This window comes from Musa acuminata, chromosome BXJ1-5 (genome assembly GCF_036884655.1).
Source record: "Musa acuminata AAA Group cultivar baxijiao chromosome BXJ1-5, Cavendish_Baxijiao_AAA, whole genome shotgun sequence".
In the NCBI taxonomy this organism is placed as follows: domain Eukaryota; kingdom Viridiplantae; phylum Streptophyta; class Magnoliopsida; order Zingiberales; family Musaceae; genus Musa; species Musa acuminata.
Window position 1 is genome coordinate 10,033,697 of NC_088331.1, and position 18,095 is coordinate 10,051,791.

The 18,095-nt window shown below is 39.3% G+C and overlaps 2 protein-coding genes and 1 pseudogene across 4 annotated transcripts; all 3 read left to right on the forward strand.

The window, feature by feature from the left end:
• Positions 1 to 664: 664 nt before the first annotated feature.
• Positions 665 to 13,310, forward strand: LOC135673718 (CAAX prenyl protease 1 homolog). 2 transcript variants are annotated; one of them, XM_065182956.1, is made up of 14 exons: positions 674 to 969; positions 3,813 to 3,960; positions 4,162 to 4,246; positions 4,323 to 4,418; positions 4,797 to 4,862; positions 4,984 to 5,082; positions 5,175 to 5,288; positions 5,674 to 5,784; positions 8,364 to 8,426; positions 9,728 to 9,820; positions 11,227 to 11,340; positions 11,926 to 11,997; positions 12,096 to 12,161; positions 12,966 to 13,310. In XM_065182956.1, the coding sequence occupies exons 1-14, from the start codon at positions 939 to 941 to the stop codon at positions 13,083 to 13,085; spliced, it is 1,278 nt and encodes a 425-aa protein (XP_065039028.1). In that variant the 5' UTR covers positions 674 to 938; the 3' UTR covers positions 13,086 to 13,310. The 2 variants fall into 2 exon arrangements, with proteins under 2 accessions (XP_065039029.1, XP_065039028.1); XM_065182957.1 differs by lacking the exon at positions 4,797 to 4,862 and having other exon boundaries at positions 665 to 969.
• LOC135673719 (U-box domain-containing protein 12-like) lies at positions 978 to 3,230 on the forward strand (annotated as a pseudogene).
• A 70-nt stretch (positions 13,311 to 13,380) lies between the features above and the next one.
• Positions 13,381 to 15,894, forward strand: LOC135673721 (uncharacterized). Of its 2 annotated transcripts, none has more exons than XR_010513431.1 (5): positions 13,381 to 13,963; positions 14,853 to 15,007; positions 15,208 to 15,372; positions 15,474 to 15,525; positions 15,606 to 15,894. XR_010513431.1 is itself a non-coding variant. In XM_065182958.1 (5 exons), exons 1-5 carry the CDS (start codon positions 13,642 to 13,644, stop codon positions 15,688 to 15,690), a joined length of 681 nt encoding a protein of 226 aa, XP_065039030.1. In that variant the 5' UTR covers positions 13,381 to 13,641; the 3' UTR covers positions 15,691 to 15,894. The 2 variants fall into 2 exon arrangements, 1 of the variants encoding a protein (XP_065039030.1); XM_065182958.1 differs by having other exon boundaries at positions 15,208 to 15,274.
• Positions 15,895 to 18,095: the final 2,201 nt, after the last annotated feature.

Consider the following 18,095-nt stretch of genomic DNA (forward strand, 5'->3'; position numbering starts at 1 on the left):
TATCTCCTATCTCCTTTGTGAGCTCGGCATATAGCAGTTTCTTTCTCTCTCTCTCTCTCTCTCTCTCTCTTCAGATGCGTGTGTAGCTTGTGCCCACTGCATAATTTGCAGGCATGTATTGTATGTTGACTGTCGTTATAATATTCAGATAAGCAATTAAATTAGATTTGCAGTAGTTTCTTGAACCTTGAATCATGCTGTTTGAGGTTGACTACATTTGTGTCGCTTATTCGTGCTGCAGCTTCTTTCGTCTACAGGGGCCGGTTCACGATCTTGATGGACCGGCTCGATTCCTTTACAATCGCATAAGAGCCCACAGTCGTCACATCAGTAACTGCTCCCGAGATCGTCCGACGCGGTGCGTGCCTCTGCCCCTCGGTCCGGTCTTTTCCACTTCTTGCTTCGCAGGATGGCAAGCTCTCTTTTTGTTTGTTCTTGCACCATGGGCCGATTTGCATATCAATCCCTCGGTCGTTTTCATATTCACCCCTCTCAATTATTTATTTACCGTCGTAATTTATCATGTTATTAAACCTTAATGTTAAAATAATACAAGTCTTTTAGATATTTTTCTCTTCCAAATCTAACTTTTAATATGGGTTTCATAGCGCACGTTACTGCTGGACCATGTTAAAAGTTGTAGGGGCGAATATGCTATTATAAACTGTGATAGGGGTGTTTTTGCAAACATGTACACTTTCGCAATCGCCTCCTCCTCCTTTGCGTGTTACCTTTACAGCTTTGCAGCGAGGCGTCCGCACCTAATTCGTGCCTTCGAATCCCTCTGCTTTCCCGTGAGGGATGGACTGAGCGCAACATCCAAGTCTCCGTTCATCCGATTCCCCCTTTAATTTATATCCTTGCGGCAAGGCGCTTCGACTGCATCTCACTTCGTACTTGAGCTAGAAATCAACTGCTGCTGCTATTCTTCTTTTAAGATGGCGTTCCCTTACCTGGAAGCCGTGTTGGGTGAGTCCTACTGGTTCCGCGAGGGGTTTCGGGTTGGTCATTCGGGTTTTTCGTGATTTGTGTTTCTCCCCGATCTTGTACTTGCTGCTTTTGCACTAGTTTCCTTGGGTTTTGGTTTTCTGGGTTTCGCTTCGATTTTTTTTTCTTTTATTGTAATTATTTGTTCTTTTGTTGGTGACTCCGTTTGGTTTGTTTGGTCGATGTGAGTCTGTTGCGGGTTATCCATCATTTCATGGACGGCCTCGCGCCCGTCTGGTTTCTTTTTCCTCTTGTAGAGACGGTGTTTTTTGACTATCGGCTGCGGTGACATTATTGTCTGTTGTGGTATTTATGCCGCTTTGTAAATTTAGGATTGAGTGGATGTAAAGGAAGTCATCGCCTTATTGGGCCAGGAAATTAGTCCTGTAATCGTTCTAACTTGTGTTATTAACGCGGTCTCTACGCATCCCCGTAATTAACTGCTCTAGCATCCCGATCTTTACATCCGATCTTTACATACGAAAGTGAAACATTTAGGTTACCCTAACAATGTCAGTTTTACCAACGAAAAAACAAAGGACAAAAAGATAATTTTATTGTTCTAGTCGATGGTGGCGGACGGCAGCGTCGCGAAGCCGACTCAGTTGCTGAGCGGTCTTTTCACCGCTCTACATATGCGTCGGAGCTCCATCATCGTGGAATTGAAGTTCATTGCCGAAGCCATCATGGAGATTCATTGCCTGTCGAAGCAGGACATGGAGATGCGTGCCTCCCTTATCGATGCCGGAGAACGTCGTCGTTGCCCTCCTCAACCTCTCCATTTTCGCTCGCAAGGCGCTCATGTGCACCCCGGGCATCCTCGCCGCCCTTCGCTTCCTCTCCCTTGTCGTTGCCCAGCACGCCACCCCCAACCTTTTGTAACCTCCTCTCCATCGAAGCGTATCACTCCATCATCATTGCCCTTGTAGACCTCCTCGACGTGTCGACTAGGTCCATTAAGGACGCGCTCAAGGTCCTCTTTGACCTGGCCCTCTACCCGCTCAATCGCATCGCCCTCGTCAAGTTGGGTGTCGTGTCGCCCCTTTCTGCATTGGAGGTGAAGGACGGGCATAGGGGAGTTGGTGGAGGATGCGACGACGGTGATTGACCAGGTGGCAGGATGCGACGAGAGCGTGGAGGCATTCCGGAGGGTGGACGATGTCAGCATCCTGGTGGATCTAGTGGTTGGGGGGAGTAGGAGGGTGAGGGAAAATGCTGCGGCTGCATTGCTAAACCTGGTAAAGAGCGACAGAGATAAGGCGGTGGGGGACGTCAGGGAGGTGGATGGAGCGGAGGCAGTCATGAGGACTTTGGCCTGCAGTGACAACGGGGTTAGCACGAGGGGGAAGAGCAAGGCGGAGGCACTGTTCAGGGTTTTGGAGAGCAGGCGGGGGAGCCAGCTGTAGGGTCTTGATGATTCTGAGACCAGCACCGATGACTTCGTGCCACAAATGCTGCTCTGTGATGGAGTCGCAAAGCGCTTCGTCGCCGCTCTGCATCCACCACCACCACTGATGTTGTCCGCCACCATTGGAACGTTAAAATTATTTTTTTGCCCTTTATTTTTGTTTCCTATTGTTCCGCATTTGCTTTCGATATGTGCCTATTACAGGTTCATTCCTTTGGATATTGAATTTATCTAACCTTCTTATTTGAATTGAACTATATATGATTAACTGGAATCCATGTATACTCTTGCTTTCATTTTCTATCAAATCTGAATATATTTGTGAAATATTATTACTTGTATCGTACTGACTCGTAACGGCACATGTAGGTTTGGTTATTCCGCGTGTGTTACCGATATGTGCTATTTATTGTTCATACCGCCCTTTTGTACTTTGGTGTTGTGGGATAATGTGAACCTTTACCATAAATGGTAAAGGGAGTTATGTATAGAGCCTGCGATGCTCTGCCTGCCCCCTTTGACTTCACCTAGACGTGGGTGGATGGAGCTCCCAAACGTGGGAGACTTCTGTCTGGTAGTTATTCAGAAATGGATGAATTACATTCTGTCTATGGTCCTTGGTAAAACCGATGACATTATGGTAAATGGACCTACATGTTTCATTTTCGTAACTATAGGGATTCCAATATAACTTTTTTAAGTGTAGAGATTGAGATGCTAAAAGTAACTAATTACATGAGGTAATTTGTGATTGGCCTTATTATTGCCTATTTCATTATTTAGATTGTTTGCCTGGGGTTGGTATACAACTAGCATTTCATCTTGAAATGCCTTTATTTTTCTTTTTTTTTGTCGGTAAAACAAAGGTGAATTCCCAAATTCATTCATTAGTAACTAGTATACAAAAGGAAAATAAAATCTTTTATAATTGCATGAAATAGTGACATAATAGAGGAAGTGGTCATGGAGTCCATTGACATGATTATCACACAGCTGTTAAAGAGAAAGTGAAGTGGTCATCTCTAAGATTATTTTTTCTGTGACAGAAAATTAATGATTTGCAAAAGATCCAGGAAGTGCAGATAGGTTCTTGGGAGGCAAATCAATCTATTATATCTCATGGTCGTTTAAAAATGAAAATTATAAATAAAATATATATAAAAAAACACAAATATAAATAAAATACAAATAGAGATAATTCTAGATTTTTGTCTGGTCTAGTCAGAAGAATCCTGATTTTGGTCTTGTTTCAGTTTTGACCACAGAAATACTTGACAGTTGGTGTAGGTCATTCATTGTTTGAGTTTTTCTTAGATAATTGCAAAATCAGCTCATAAGGATTCAAAAGGCACGCAAAGTTTTACCAATTCTCTTTTTGGTTGTTATTTTGGGGGATTGATGGTATCACTTATTGCAGGCTTTATGATCTTCATGTACTTCTTCGAGACATACTTGGACATTCGGCAACATGCAGCTCTGAAGTTAACCAACTTGCCTAAGCCACTCGAAGGAGTAATTAGTCAAGAAAAATTTGAAAGAGCTCGAGCATATAGCATTGATAAAAGGTCCATTTTTCTAAGTTAACTTATTTTTTTAATAACTTACGGGCATTGTTCACTTTTCATGTATTTCAATATGTGGCATTTTTAATGCACAATTAAATTTATAGCTCAAACTCTTTTATTTTTTAAAAAAGGTTTTCAGTTATTAGCTAGAACTTCTTGTATCTTGGGATTATATTTTCTTTATCTTCTTGTTTCTTTTAGTGGTTTTCACTTCATCCATGAAGCTGTCACTATACTGATGGACACTGCAATTCTGTATTTTGGCATATTACCTTGGTTTTGGAAGGTAAAGTAGCAGCCTTGGTTTCTTATATATCTTGTTTGTGTCATCTGTGACTCATTTGCATAATCTTTCACTACAGGTATCTGGAAACTTAGTGGCCTACTTGGGCCTAGACGCAGAAAATGAAATAATGCACACACTGTCATTTCTGGCGGGTGTTATGATTTGGTCACAGGTATGGTGGAATATTAATTAAAACCGCATTCCAGCCATAATTTCAAGTAGTTATGTGACACTGTTCATGGGGTTTAACAAACTTGTATGCCAGACATATTGTAGGAACAATTAGCTTGTGTGGACCATCACCAATGTCATCACAACCTGTGCTGGGATTTACTTTATCACCAACTAGGACTAGTGAAAATGTTTGCTGTGTTTAATTTTTAACTCAACTGTCTCCACCTTTGACATGATATTAAACTTACAGCTTCCTGCCTGTTTTCATTTACCATTATACTGATACTTGCTATTTGTAAGAGATAAAATTATGTGCATTTGAATTCACCTTTTATGGGCAAAAAAAATGAACTTTGATGTGCTGATCATCATGCAGATAACAGACTTGCCATTTTCTCTTTATTCTACATTTGTTATCGAGGCGCGCCATGGATTTAACAAAGTTTGTACACATTCAATTGCCTCTTTTTTACATTTGCTGGATGTGTATTGATTTTTTGTCTCCTTTAAAACTTAGATGCTAACATAAATAACTTAGTTTTATTCTTTTTCGTTTTCCACAGCAAACAGTATGGCTCTTTTTCAGGGACATGTTTAAGGGAATTTGCCTCTCCATCTTACTTGGCCCCCCAATTGTGGCTGCAATTATTTTCATAGTTCAGGTGGCTATGCTACTTGACACTAAATTTCATTTGTTAGTTTCTTCATGCTTGCTTCTATTAGACTGAATTACATTCCTTCCGCATTGCTGCAGAAAGGAGGTCCATACCTGGCTATATATCTTTGGGCTTTTATGTTCGCTCTCTCCCTCGTGATGATGACACTTTATCCTATTCTAATAGCTCCTCTGTTCAATAAGTTCACTCCTGTGAGTATTTTACTGTAAAATCAGCAGCTGTTTGACTATATACTGATTAACTCTTATCTAATTTAATTTGCTAAATCTTATGAAAGGTTTAAAAAGCTAAAAAATGACCTAACATGATAGTCTGGCTCCACTTGGTGGATGAAAAGGTATATGTGTAGAAAGTTCTTTTTGCCTTTTCATCCACCAATCACAATTGACATGTTTGTCATTTCTAGGGCCAGTTCTTGAGTCTTCATAACAAACATACACAGTGGATACATAAGCTGTTTTCTTCCTAGTATCCACATTGGTGTGTTTTTAACAATGTGTAAATGTTAATGGATACTATCTGCATTAGTTCACTATAGTATATATTTCATTACTTTGTACAACAAATCGTGAACAGCTGCCTGATGGAGAGCTCAGGGAGAAAATAGAGAAGCTTGCAGCCTCACTGAAATTCCCTCTTAAGAAACTCTTTGTAGTTGATGGATCTACAAGGTCAAGCCATAGCAATGTGAGCAGCTCTTTATTATTTTTGAGAAGTTTGAACCTTTGACGCTCTTTCTATCATGTTCATAGATTAAATTTTATTTCACTACATTACTGAGTGTCAATAGTGCTGTTTCTGACTTATTACTGCTATAACCGTGATTGCGGATAAAAAAGTTGTGATGATTTAAATAATCATTACAACCTGAGTTGCTTCTCATCCGGTGTGTTAGAGTTAAAGCAGTAGTTAAAGTTCAACCTATTATAGATCTGTACTACTGTGAAACGAACTTATATTTTGAAACACAGACATCCTGGATCAGTGATTTAAAAAGCGCTAGGCGCCAAAAGGCGCCGAGGTCCAAAAACGCCCGAGGCGGTAGGCGCTCGCCCAGGCGCTCGCCCGAGCGAAGCGAGGCGCTAAAATATAAAAATATAAAATATAATTAATAAATATATTTATTTAAAATTTTAAATAAAAATATAAAAATATATAATATAATTAATAAATATAATCACATTAACAGTATAAACCTGCTGATGGAGAAACGAGGAAGCAGCGGCGAGCGGCGGCAGTAGCGGTGGCGGCAGCGGCGGCGGCGGCAACGGCGAGCTGCGGCAGCGATAGCGGGAAAGGGAAAGGGAGCGGAAGGCGCGAGCAGCGGGAGGCCTCGAGGGAGGCGCGAGCAGCGGGAAGGCTCGCGAGAGGGCTCGCAGGAGGCGAGAGGGCTCGCGGGAGGCGCGAGCAGCGGGAGGGCTCGAGGGAGGCGCGAGCAGCGGGAAGGCTCGCGGGAGGGCTCGCAGGAGACGCGAGCAGCGAGAGGGCTCGCGGGAGGCGCGAGCAGCGGGAAGGCTCGCGGGAGGCGCGAGCAGCGACAGCGGCGAGCAGCGGCAGCGAGCGACGAGATCGCGAACGGGATCGGGATCGGGATCGAGAGCGGCAGCGGCAGCGGCAGCAGGTTAGTGTTGGGTTAGGGTTAGGGTTAGGGTTGGGGTTATATCGGTTTAGTTGGTTCGATTGAACCAACTAACAACCGAACCAGGACCGAACCAGACCTAAAATTCTGGTTCGGTTTACCCAGGCGCTCGCCCGAAGCGCCCAGCGCCTGGGCTCGGGCGAGCGCCCAGGCGGCGCCTGTTTGAAGCGCGCCGCCTGGGACATTAGCGAGGCGCTCGGGCCTCGCCTCGCCTCGCCCGAGCGCCCAGGCGAGCGCCCGAGCGCCTTTTGCAATCACTGTCCTGGATTCCCATGTATTAGTCCTTAACACGGGAAATTGTATATATTATATGTTCTGTTATCCCTAGCATTGAGCCATATGTTGTTTATGTCTTGCAACAGTAATAGATTAAAGGCTATCTTGATTATAGTAATGAGCCTTGTATTTGTTTCCACGAAGAAAATTTTTTATGGGAAGTGCTGTGATGCTCTCATGTGCACCAGCCGTACATTGCAAATAGTTGGATGTTCCTGTCTGAAAAACACAACTACTAACTTGTACAGTGAGAAAAGCCATATAGAGCTGCCCAGTAATTGTCCTTTTCTAGTGCATCAGCTCAGTGTATTTGTCCATGCTATGCTTTACTAGAAAGTATTGCTATGTTTTTACTTCAGAAGCAAATCATATAGGAGGAAAGTTGAATAGGTCTGCTCAAGAGATGTAATTGGTGTCGTCAAGCCTCTGCATAAGATTCTAGCATTATCGGTTTTACTGGCATATGATTGCTAGGTTTCATCCAAGTATGCCTTATATGAAGATGTAATTTGCTTGATTATATTGCAAAGACCCCAGTCAGTGCCTTTTGCTGCAATAATGTTTAATCCTGTTTCCTTAATATCCATGGTTAAGATGATTTCATATCTTTGGAAGTAGTTTTGTGTTTGACTTCTCAGCATGCTGTTCAAGCAATCTGATAATTCAATAGATGAACCACCATGAGATGCTGATTTGTTTCCCATGGTCTGCTTTGTTGGAAAACAACACTTTGCGGGTTCTGGATTTTAGCAAACCTATGTGTTGTGATATTTTTATCTTCTTCTAGTGCTGTAGAAAGACTTCGTTTCTGCAGCTGACAATATAACTCCCTTTTAATGAGGTTGGTTGGCTTATTTCTCCATTAAAGAGGGGGCAGATATGAACATGTCAATTCAGTCATTTAGTTAAAGATAATGTACAGACATGATGTATAACTAATAGCAAGAGACCATCACATCATGCAAAAAGAAAGTATCACATGAAATATTGATGTGGAATACAGCTTCTACTTGTTATTATTGCTGATGGCACACTAGCAGTGTCTTTTCAACAGTAACTTCTCAACGGTAACTTCTAGGTTTACAGTGCTCTTTGGATGTGGTGTATTTCATCTTTTAATTTTCTCATTTATTCATGATATCCCTCTCTGTGCTGCACTGTTTTTTTTTAAAACAATTCAAAATAGATAACAGAAACAGAAGTGGTTATAGCAACTTTAATTTCATCACTTATTTTTATTTATTGCCACATTCCACGAGTGGTTTTTTAGTGCTACATATTTTGTTTCTCTGTCTCTTACATCTCTGTTACTTGTGTATTCTCTGATTTGCATGTTTTTTCTACTCAACAGGCATATATGTATGGATTTTTCAACAACAAACGGATTGTTCTTTATGACACTTTGATTCAACAGGTTTGCTTCAAATTGATGCTCCACATTAATATAATTACAAATTTGGTGCAATTTTACTGTTGAAATATCCTTTGGTTGACTAAGAAATGAACAAAAGACCATGTACACACAGCTTTTTTTTTAAAAAAAAAGGAGTTTCACAGTTCCCATTGAGTGATGACAAGCTTCCTAATAAAAGATGTTAATGTGAGCCTACCTCTGTGTGTACAGTGACTTATGCCTCTTTTAGGGCTTCAGTTGTATAGTGACTTGCCTATTTCAGGGCTAAAGCTGTCTCCACAAGGTTATATGATGTCCTGAGATAAATGAACAGTTTTCCTTTAATATATGCTTCGATTTCTCATTTGATAAGGTAAGCCATTGACAGACTTTGTCTGAATTGCGTACTGCAACTGGAAAGTGTTCTCGCCTTTTATGATTTTAGGTCTGGAATACTTTGCTCAGATATCAAGTTACAATATTATTTAACCTGGGCTTCATTTCATACATCCTACCCATTGTTCACATGGTTTTTTAATTTTATTTGTACTAGCTTTTCCTTGTCAGAATTTATTGTTCAAACTAACCATCACATTGCTACATTATTTGTCAAAACTCGTAAGTGCTTCTCATTGTCCTTCTTGTTACATATAATTGTTGTATTCAAGAAGTTGAAACTTGCTCGAAAATTTGCAACATGTGTTGTCTTCTGAAGAGGTTGATTTTGAGAAGCTTCTACAGATAACTATTTGTTATTACGGAAAAAAAATCATAGTTTTCTTTTACTGCATGAAGGCTTAAAGGGAGACACTTGAGTGTCATGACCTTATTTCAGTATCACTGTTTTGGATGGAAGTATGCCTATCAACCTCTCAGTGCATGCCATGTTGATGGAAAATTGATTTATGGATGTGGCAATTCATTTTCTGGCCATGTGATTAATAGGAACTACTGTATTTGTAGGCTCTCTTTCCACCTTTCAGAGCATATGCTTTCCTCTAAATTCTCATTCAAATGCTGTCCTGTTTTCATGACCCAAGTAATTATCCATAGCTTTAATTGTATGATCTGTGTTCCCTGTTAGTTGGAAACCTTATCTTGTACTTCTATTGTGGAATGCTGCATTTAATTTAAGAGTTATTCTCTCTGCTATGAACAAGTGGTATGTTTTCAAAGCTGGCTATCTTGATAAACTTTTTTAACTTGGAGTTATATATTTCCACATTGTTGAGTCTGAGAATTGAAATACCAAACCATATCATCTCTGGTACAGCGACATATCGTTCCAATTGTTTTGCTTACGTAAATGAAAACTGTTACAGTGCACAAATGAGGAGGAGGTAGTTGCAGTTATCGCTCATGAACTTGGACATTGGAAACTCAATCACACTATGTATTCTTTCATTGCTGTCCAGGTATTCTTTCAGAAATTTTATTCTTTTCATTATTGTTGCCACTTCTTTTTTTTGTGTGGTTGTTTTGGTAGTTTCAGCAGACTACATATCTTGGCAGTTTTGGTAGTTTCAGTAGCTATGATTTGGGTTCAAGCGAACCTATAAAATCTTTAAAACATTAAAATGTGTCGTCATTTTTTCCCTCTATCTTCAGCTGGTTTTTAGTTGAAACTATTTATGAATATGAAAGAAATTACATATAATTGCCATGTATGAGTTTTCTCACGATTTCATGGTTTGAAAGATTTTTGAAATTTAGGTTCAAGTGAATATGCTTAGGAAAATGAAATGATAGTCAGGAATATTCTTCAAGTGGTCACTTGATGAATGGGTAATACAACCAAGGCTCATTGTCTAATAGCTTACTTGTTATTGGTTTAAGAGGGTGTCACGGAAGCACCATAAATGTTGTTTCTTTTCATTAATACTTTTGAGATAAGTTAGACTTGCTATAATATTGGTAACACGAACATCATGATACTTAGTCTGTTTAGCAAATAAAATACAAAAAAAAAATTGATCTTTCCCTGGTGCCTTTTGATTTTTTTAATGTTATTTGTATTTAAGTACAAATTGAAAGGCGGCCTGTATGCAAAAAGCATAATTTCTCCGTCGAAGAGACACTAAGCTATAATTCCTTGATCAGCCACATCTGTTATGTTCCACTTTGGTTGACGTAAGACATGGAATTGAATAAGTTTTCCGATGGTTTTGATTCTTAATATTCTTTATGCCTATTGTTCTGCAAGTTGTTATTTTGGATATAAATTCTCTGGCCAGTTAACATATAATCTATCTCCTAAAAATAATTTTAAATTATTCAACACGCTGATATGTTTTTGCATCTCCTTTAAAGATTTACTCTTGTTTTCTATGCTCTAATTCTCCGTGCTTCTTAGTTCCAAATGATTCTTGAATAACATCTTTCAAAAAACATCATCTAACTTTCTTGCTTACCAACATTCTTATTCTTGTCTTTTCTTAAAAAAAGTGTTAACTTGTCTTGTAGTGGAAGTTATGGTCAAAACAATATTTAGTCATGAAAATTTTGGGTTCTTACAGTTGATATATAGATTTTAATAGCCCATATATGTATGGTGCTTCCCATGGGAAATTGCAACCACGCCATATACATATGGGTAGTTCATATTTAGAAATCTCACTTTCTTTCTAATTTCAGCTTATATTAAACATTTGATCAGCATTTTCTTTAATACATGTAACCATTCTACTATCTCCTTGTTTTTTCACTTGTGGCTCCAAATGCTTTTCTTTTTCTTGGAAGGCTCAAAAAGAACCTACAGAAATTGAGTCACCTTTTCCAGACTAACAGAAAAGCCATATAACTTTCTAAGTGTGCTTAGCAGATTCTCACATTTTTGCAATTTGGAGGTTACACACTAGTGAGGAATTCAAAGGATCTCTTTGAAAGTTTCGGCTTTGATACTCAACCTATACTTATTGGTCTCATCATATTTCAGGTGCATTTCTTTTGCATTTTTCCTCTTCTGCACTGCTGGAGTATTTTTAAATTATCTACAGTAGCTTCTTAATTTAGTTTACAAGCCAGCTGGAATATTTCTCTTCTTGGTGAATGTTTAATATGACTTTTTGTAGCATTGCATGTTTTTCCCATTTTATTAAAGAGGAACAAGTCTCATTGATGTACTTAGTCTTACCTTTGAAAGCAAATGGACTTTCTATTACTCAAACCCTGGCACTGTCAGTCAACATAGAGGAGCATAATCAGTTGTCACAGAAGACATGTAAAAAGAAAGATGTGTTTTATGAACATGGGATTATCAGAGGTTTAAGACAAAAGACCTGAACTGCCATATGTTTTTCTGGTGAACTTCCATGATGCAATGTCTTTTGGACCATTTACATTATGGCTTATGTAGATTTCATTCTCATATTAGTTGTTAACAAAGTCAGTTTTGTAGTTCCTTATATAGCTATCTTATCTGTTTTCTCATCACCGTTGAACTATATAGCAAACATCTTTTGATTAATGGCCATGAATATGTATAATTGTGTTGGACTAATTTGTGAAATTTTGTTACCAGCATACTGTTATACCCCTCCAGCACCTTGTGAACTTTGGTCTAAATCTTGTGAGCCGAACATTTGAATTTCAGGTACTTTGGATTTGGCTATTTGGCTACTTTTTTTACTTATGTCATGATGTGACCATATACCGATATACTGTAAGCTCTATAATCGACTTATTTTGTAGGCTGATGCATTTGCCAAGAAACTGGGTTATGCCAAGGCACTTCGTGCGGGCCTCATAAAATTGCAGGTAAGTTGCAGCCACTTTTTTTTCTTTTTCAGTTGCTCTTCATGTTGGTTAAATTAGAGGAGATTGCTTACCTGATATGTTGCGTTCCATTGCTTTGTTAAATTACTTTATCCCCACCACTAGTTTTTATCTGTCCATATATTCAAATATTCACAAGAATTGGTGCATTTCAACTTTGGCATTTAAGAGAGTCTCAAGGTTTAATTTAATGTTTTGAACTCACAAGTGAACCTCATGTTGGAAGGAAAACAATCAATTTGCAAGTGTTTGTCTCTTTTTTTTTTGTTTAATTTCTGTCCAGCACGTCATGAGATTTATATGAAGTGCTTCGAAAAGAGAGTCAAAACCTGTTGCTGCCTTTTTCTGCTGGAGAGCTGAATACGATTTTCTAAGCGAGCACTGAAGTTGAGTTTTTGGTTTAATTTTCCTGGCACGTCATGAGATTTATACAAAACACTCTGAAAAGACCGTCAAACTATAGCATGAATAGGTTGATGAAATTAGTGATTGCATTTACTTGGGAAAATGTAGATCGAGATCAATGGCTTGGATCACTGTTTTTAGATCCTTTAAATAGGTGTTACTCTGGTTATAACATATTATTGCTTCTGTTATGACTCATAAAGCTGAGTTCAAAGAAAATCCCTGTAACGGCACGGTATCAGTAGCATTCTTTATTAATATCAATGATGAAAAAATTGTGGAACGATTGGCATCACAACTACTAGATATTTTTCTGCCATTTTCTTCCATGCTCATGGATATTGTTATGGACATTCAACAGTAGTTGTTTTCTCTTTTCAGGAGGAGAACCTCTCTGCCATGAACACAGATCCATGGTACTCGGCTTACCACTACTCCCATCCCCCGCTAGTTGAAAGACTTGCAGCTATTGAAGAACCTGACAGTAAGAAAGAGGACTAACTAACATCACCAACTCTTACCTTCCTCGGCATTAGACTCTTACCATCACACACAGTGGGACATAGTCATCTCCCCCAGTCGGTTTTGGTCCAAAACAAGTCTTCTGTTTTATTCTGAGACAGTGCACCATCGAATAGAATTTTGCAGACAAAGCTGAGATCTCGAGTGTGCGCGTGGTATTTATTTATTTGTGTTCTCATTCAGATAGATTTATCTTTTTCTTTATTTTTGTGTTCCCTACTCGATCTCACTCACATTGTGTGTGTTATGTGTAACCCCTACACTTTGTTTTTAGATTCCATTAGGCAAAAGTGCGTCGGAAAAGTATTTAAGTGAAGAAAAGAAAGGGTAAAAGAAAAAAGAAAAAAAATAATTAAATGAAGATAATATTTTGAGGCCATATTATTATTTGGGGACCGAATGAGCCGCTGATATTGCGGGCCCCCACTCACTCAATGTTTGCGGGCCACTCGTCTTCTCCGAAAGCCACCACACCTGCTTGAAGTTTCAATGACGGCTGGTCGACCATCTTCCCCCTCGCCACCGAGCGCTCAGAATGGCCTCCTCCCTCCGCCTCTCTCCCGTTCTCCTCCTCCACACCTCCTGGCAGCCGCGGCGCCGGCCTCCTCGGGGCCTCCGCGACATCCGGTGCGACGGGAGGAGCCCCAGCGACGGTGGCTCCAGATCGGAGAACGCGGTGCTCAGGCTGGCCTGGTACGGCTCCGAGCTCCTCGGTATCGCCGCCTCCTTGTTCCGTCCCTCCCCCTCGGGGGCCCCATCGGAGGAGTTGCGGGCCGATGGATTGGGGTTCGCGGCTGGCCGGGCGGAGGTGGCGGAAGCGATTAAAGAGGACTTCGACCGTTCCTACTTCGTCACAGGTTCGAGAACCTTCCACTCCCAAGATTTCCGTTTAAGATCGTTCTACCCTTCTTTGGCCGATGAGAAGGGGCGGATTCTGAATGAATATGACAACCATGAAGTGTGAAACGGACATTGGATAACTTATTCACACATCAAAATACACATTCGCTATAAGGACTGGTTTCCATGGATCAAGTGTTGGATTAAACGTAACCCAGAGTCAAAAAAAAGGGAAAGGATCATATGCGACGGCCAACCGAAGGAACGAAGGATGTAACATCATGTGGTTGCCATGACAGATTTGTGATTCCCAAACATGGTATGTAGATGCAGACAAGGCTGAGAGTTTGTGTTTGTATGTTATGACACAAACACTGGTCTCGTACAATTTTGGTGTTGGTATGCGACTGTTTCTTTGATAATTCCAGGTCAACCAATTCTTTGATGGATATAGCCCTTATTTTATAGCTTGACATCCCAGTATTTTTGTAGTTATGCGGCTTACGCATAATTCAATGGAAATCTAGAGATATAGGATCTTGGAGCAAATCGCAAAAAGTGTCGCCTGGCTAGGTATAAGTTCATACTTTGGGAAGCTGGTACTAACTGAATTTGCAATCCTTGCAAATGATGATGTTTAATCACTTATGAATGTATGTGATGTTCATCCCCCTTTTGTGTTCTGAGGTGTTGGCTTTGCTATAAGCTGAAAGAGCAAATGGGTCCTGGCTATTGTACGTAACAAAATGTTAAGACAAGACAGAATAGGTAAAAAGTTCAGCGTGCCTAAAAGCTATTATATCTGTTGCTGTTCTAAACTTCTTTCCTGCATAATATATTCCAAATGATTCGGTTCATCTATATCTACTCTTTTGTTTGCATCTGACATTTACTTTTACTGTCCAGGGAACTTGACACTTGAAGCCTATGAAGATGACTGTGAATTTGCTGATCCGGCAGGTTCCTTCAGAGGCCTTCGACGTTTTAAACGAAATTGTACAAATTTTGGATCACTGCTTGAAAAATCTAGCATGAAACTCACAAAGTGGGAGGACTTTGAGGTGAAAACCCTGAAATCCTTTCAAATATATCATAACCATCTCTACTTTCTGTTATAGACATTGAGGGGGAAATGGTCTCTAGTAAAATATAGTCTACCTGCAAACCTTCAGAGATGTAACCCATCAAATATCATCCTCATTCTGACTTATTACAGTTGTACAACTACAAAAATGATTACAGCCAAAATGGTTGGTTGCAGGATAAGTCAATTGGACACTGGCGTTTCAGTTGCATCATGTCATTTCCTTGGAGGCCAATTCTTTCTGGTATATAGGAAACCATCTTCCAAGAGTAAAACCTATCCCTTTTATACTGTTGATTGTTAATCTTGTTGGTGTTTCTTGGTTACTTCCATCCCTGACAGGTGAAGTTCATGTTCTATATAGTAGGATAATTCAATTACTCTATTCTGACTTTCTGATATGTTTGTTCTTGCTTTTTGATATGCCTTTTCTCTTTCCACAGCTACTGGCTATACAGAATACTATTTTGATGCTCAATCAGGGAGAGTTTGCAGGCAATGAATTTATTCTATGGTTATAATCTTGAAATGATCTCATCCTTCATGATTTAAGTCATTCATGTTGTTCTATGTAGGCATGTGGAGCATTGGAATGTTCCTAAAATGTCACTTTTCAAGCAAATATTCAGACCAAGCCGTTGGGTATGGGAGAAACGCTAAAAGCCCTCAGTGTGAATCTCGACAATTTAAGGATTTACATAAGGTTTTTGGTTGACCCTGATTTGTTCACCAATCAACTTGGAGTATCCTTGCTGATACTGTCTGTTAGTTTACCTTGCTCATTTAGCAGTTTAAGCTATCAACCAAGTGATGTACATAATGCATGACAACATAGATCCACTAAATATATGAGGATATTTTGTATGTCTCATACATTTAATGACCTTGTTGCCTGTGTGTGATGACAGTCTTTGGAAATGAATACATTTCATGAAAACAAAACACCAAGGTAAACATTCACATTTGCAATAAGTTATATGTCCAAATGAAGGTATTACATCTTATTGGTTTTAAACATGCATCCTGGTGTAGTTATCTAAATGTATCCTATTTATGAAGCATACACTGACAAATTTTTAAATAAATATAGATGTTATTTTTGTGTCCTGATGTAATCCAAGATATTTATGCCATTTGACTGACATTGTAAAATGTGCTTGATTGTTTTCATAGTAACACAATCTGAGTTATGTGTTATGTACACATTGTACATCAGCAGCATTCTTTACTGATGGTGAGCATTTAGAAGTGTCATCCATGCATAATGTTGAATGCTGTCATGAATTTTCAGCCTTCTGTTATGATATTACTGCTTCAAGTTCCTCTATGCTGATTGCGGTTATTTGGACCATGGAATTCTTTGTGCTTAAAAGTTTCAAACATGTATTAATGGCTTCTTTACTTGATTATCAATCAAAAGTCAGTATCCATCTATATGAGTTGTGTGTATGTTAGCCTACAATTGTGTCAGGTTTTCAGCTAAGTTTGGAGATGTTTCTGTAGCTTGATGTAAAATGTGTCGCAAAATATTTGAGCCAGCCATGACATGTTGCCATCAATGATCAAAGTGTTACTCTTCTAATCCAAAACAGCATCCGTAGACTGGTCATCTTGAATACAGAAATCAGATATGATCATGTCTGTAATGCTATACTATACTGTTTTGCAATTGAAGTTGCTTCTGTGTTGATTGAGAAGATGCAAATCTATAGCCTTGCTCACCATTTGCCTGAATTCAGAAGTGTGATCAGCTCAGAATTCCTCTCATTGATGTTTGATATTTTGTTCCCAATCACAAAGGATGCATGATAACTTTCTCGCGATCACCTTATATCTTTGTTCATGTAGAAAATTGGGACCTCTAGGAAATTGCATTTACTCATAAACAAGAAGTTGTACATGTACCAAAAAAGGTTGAAAAGAAATCTTCATACAAAGTAACTTAGCCAATGTTGATTCTAAACCTGGATGAAAGGTAAAGTGTTGTATTAGGCCATTGTTAACCAGCATAAAAGTATGTTAGATCTTATGAATATGGATTTTAACTGATTTCAAGTTGGAATATTATGGCTTTGGGCTTCGTAGTAGTCGTTATTGTTACACCCAGGTAGATACTTGGCACATCTCTCAATTAAGTAGGGACATTATTGCTTTATAGTTGTTGATATACAAAGGAAGAGACTTCGCTATCACCTCTCTTAACTGTGATACGGAAACACTGCGATCTTGGTGTTGTCGCTGCTAATATACTGAGTGATAATCTTCTTCTTCCTCCTGCTTTATGCTATTTAAAGGGGATTTCATTGGAATAGATCCAATACTAGAAATCTGTACTACCTTTTGAGGGATTCCAAACACTACTTGGTCTGGTGGGGAACAGAGTAAGCCAGCTAGATTTCATGTCTCTTTCTAAGATTCTCCACATCTTTGACTGAAATAACAAGTTAGCAGTACTAACTGAGTCCATGTTGACCCCTAAAACAGGAAATTCCAGGGCTTGGAGCATGATGATGCATCACTATTTCTTTCTTCTCTTTTTTCACTGCTGTTCTTTAATTTTAGTCTATGTCTTTATCTCCTTTGGATTTGTTGCTTGACAGCAACATTAAATGGATTCCCATGATTAGTTTGTCACTTATCAAGGATTTCAAGTACAGCAAAAGTTGCATCTGATGCACTTACCGTCAACCATGAGCTCCATGAAGAACAATTCTGAGGATGAAGGAGCTCCAATGGAGGAGCATCAAACACAGAAGGCTGAGGTAAATCCATAGATTCTGATGCCTGTGAAATTCTTTCTTCTCTTAGAAAGTGGTATTCTTTAGATAAACTAAGTGGGCTTCAACTTTTTTCCAGAAAGTGAGATGAGATTAAAGAACTGCGAGTTCGAATCCTTAAACTGATGTTTACTTAGCTGGGGCTGGGAAAAGACATTTTTCTGAAATATTAGAACTTGTTGAGCAAGTTCTTTTATTCATATCTTAGAGAAATCAGAGTTCCTCACTTGGTAGATACTATCATATTTAAGTTTCTGCTAGTTTCTATCTTGCACGGATCACCTGGTA

Coding starts and splice junctions, on each gene's coding strand:
- LOC135673721 (XM_065182958.1), top strand. CDS start 13,642: ATGGCCTCCTCCCTCCGCCTCTCTCCCGTTCTCCTCCTCCACACCTCC. Junction 15,275..15,473: donor TTGGAGGCCAATTCTTTCTG/GTATATAGGAAA, acceptor CTCTTTCCACAG/CTACTGGCTATACAGAATAC. Junction 15,526..15,605: donor CAATCAGGGAGAGTTTGCAG/GCAATGAATTTA, acceptor TGTTCTATGTAG/GCATGTGGAGCATTGGAATG.
- LOC135673718 (XM_065182956.1), top strand. CDS start 939: ATGGCGTTCCCTTACCTGGAAGCCGTGTTGG. Junction 4,419..4,796: donor GTGTTATGATTTGGTCACAG/GTATGGTGGAAT, acceptor ATCATCATGCAG/ATAACAGACTTGCCATTTTC. Junction 11,998..12,095: donor GCCGAACATTTGAATTTCAG/GTACTTTGGATT, acceptor CTTATTTTGTAG/GCTGATGCATTTGCCAAGAA.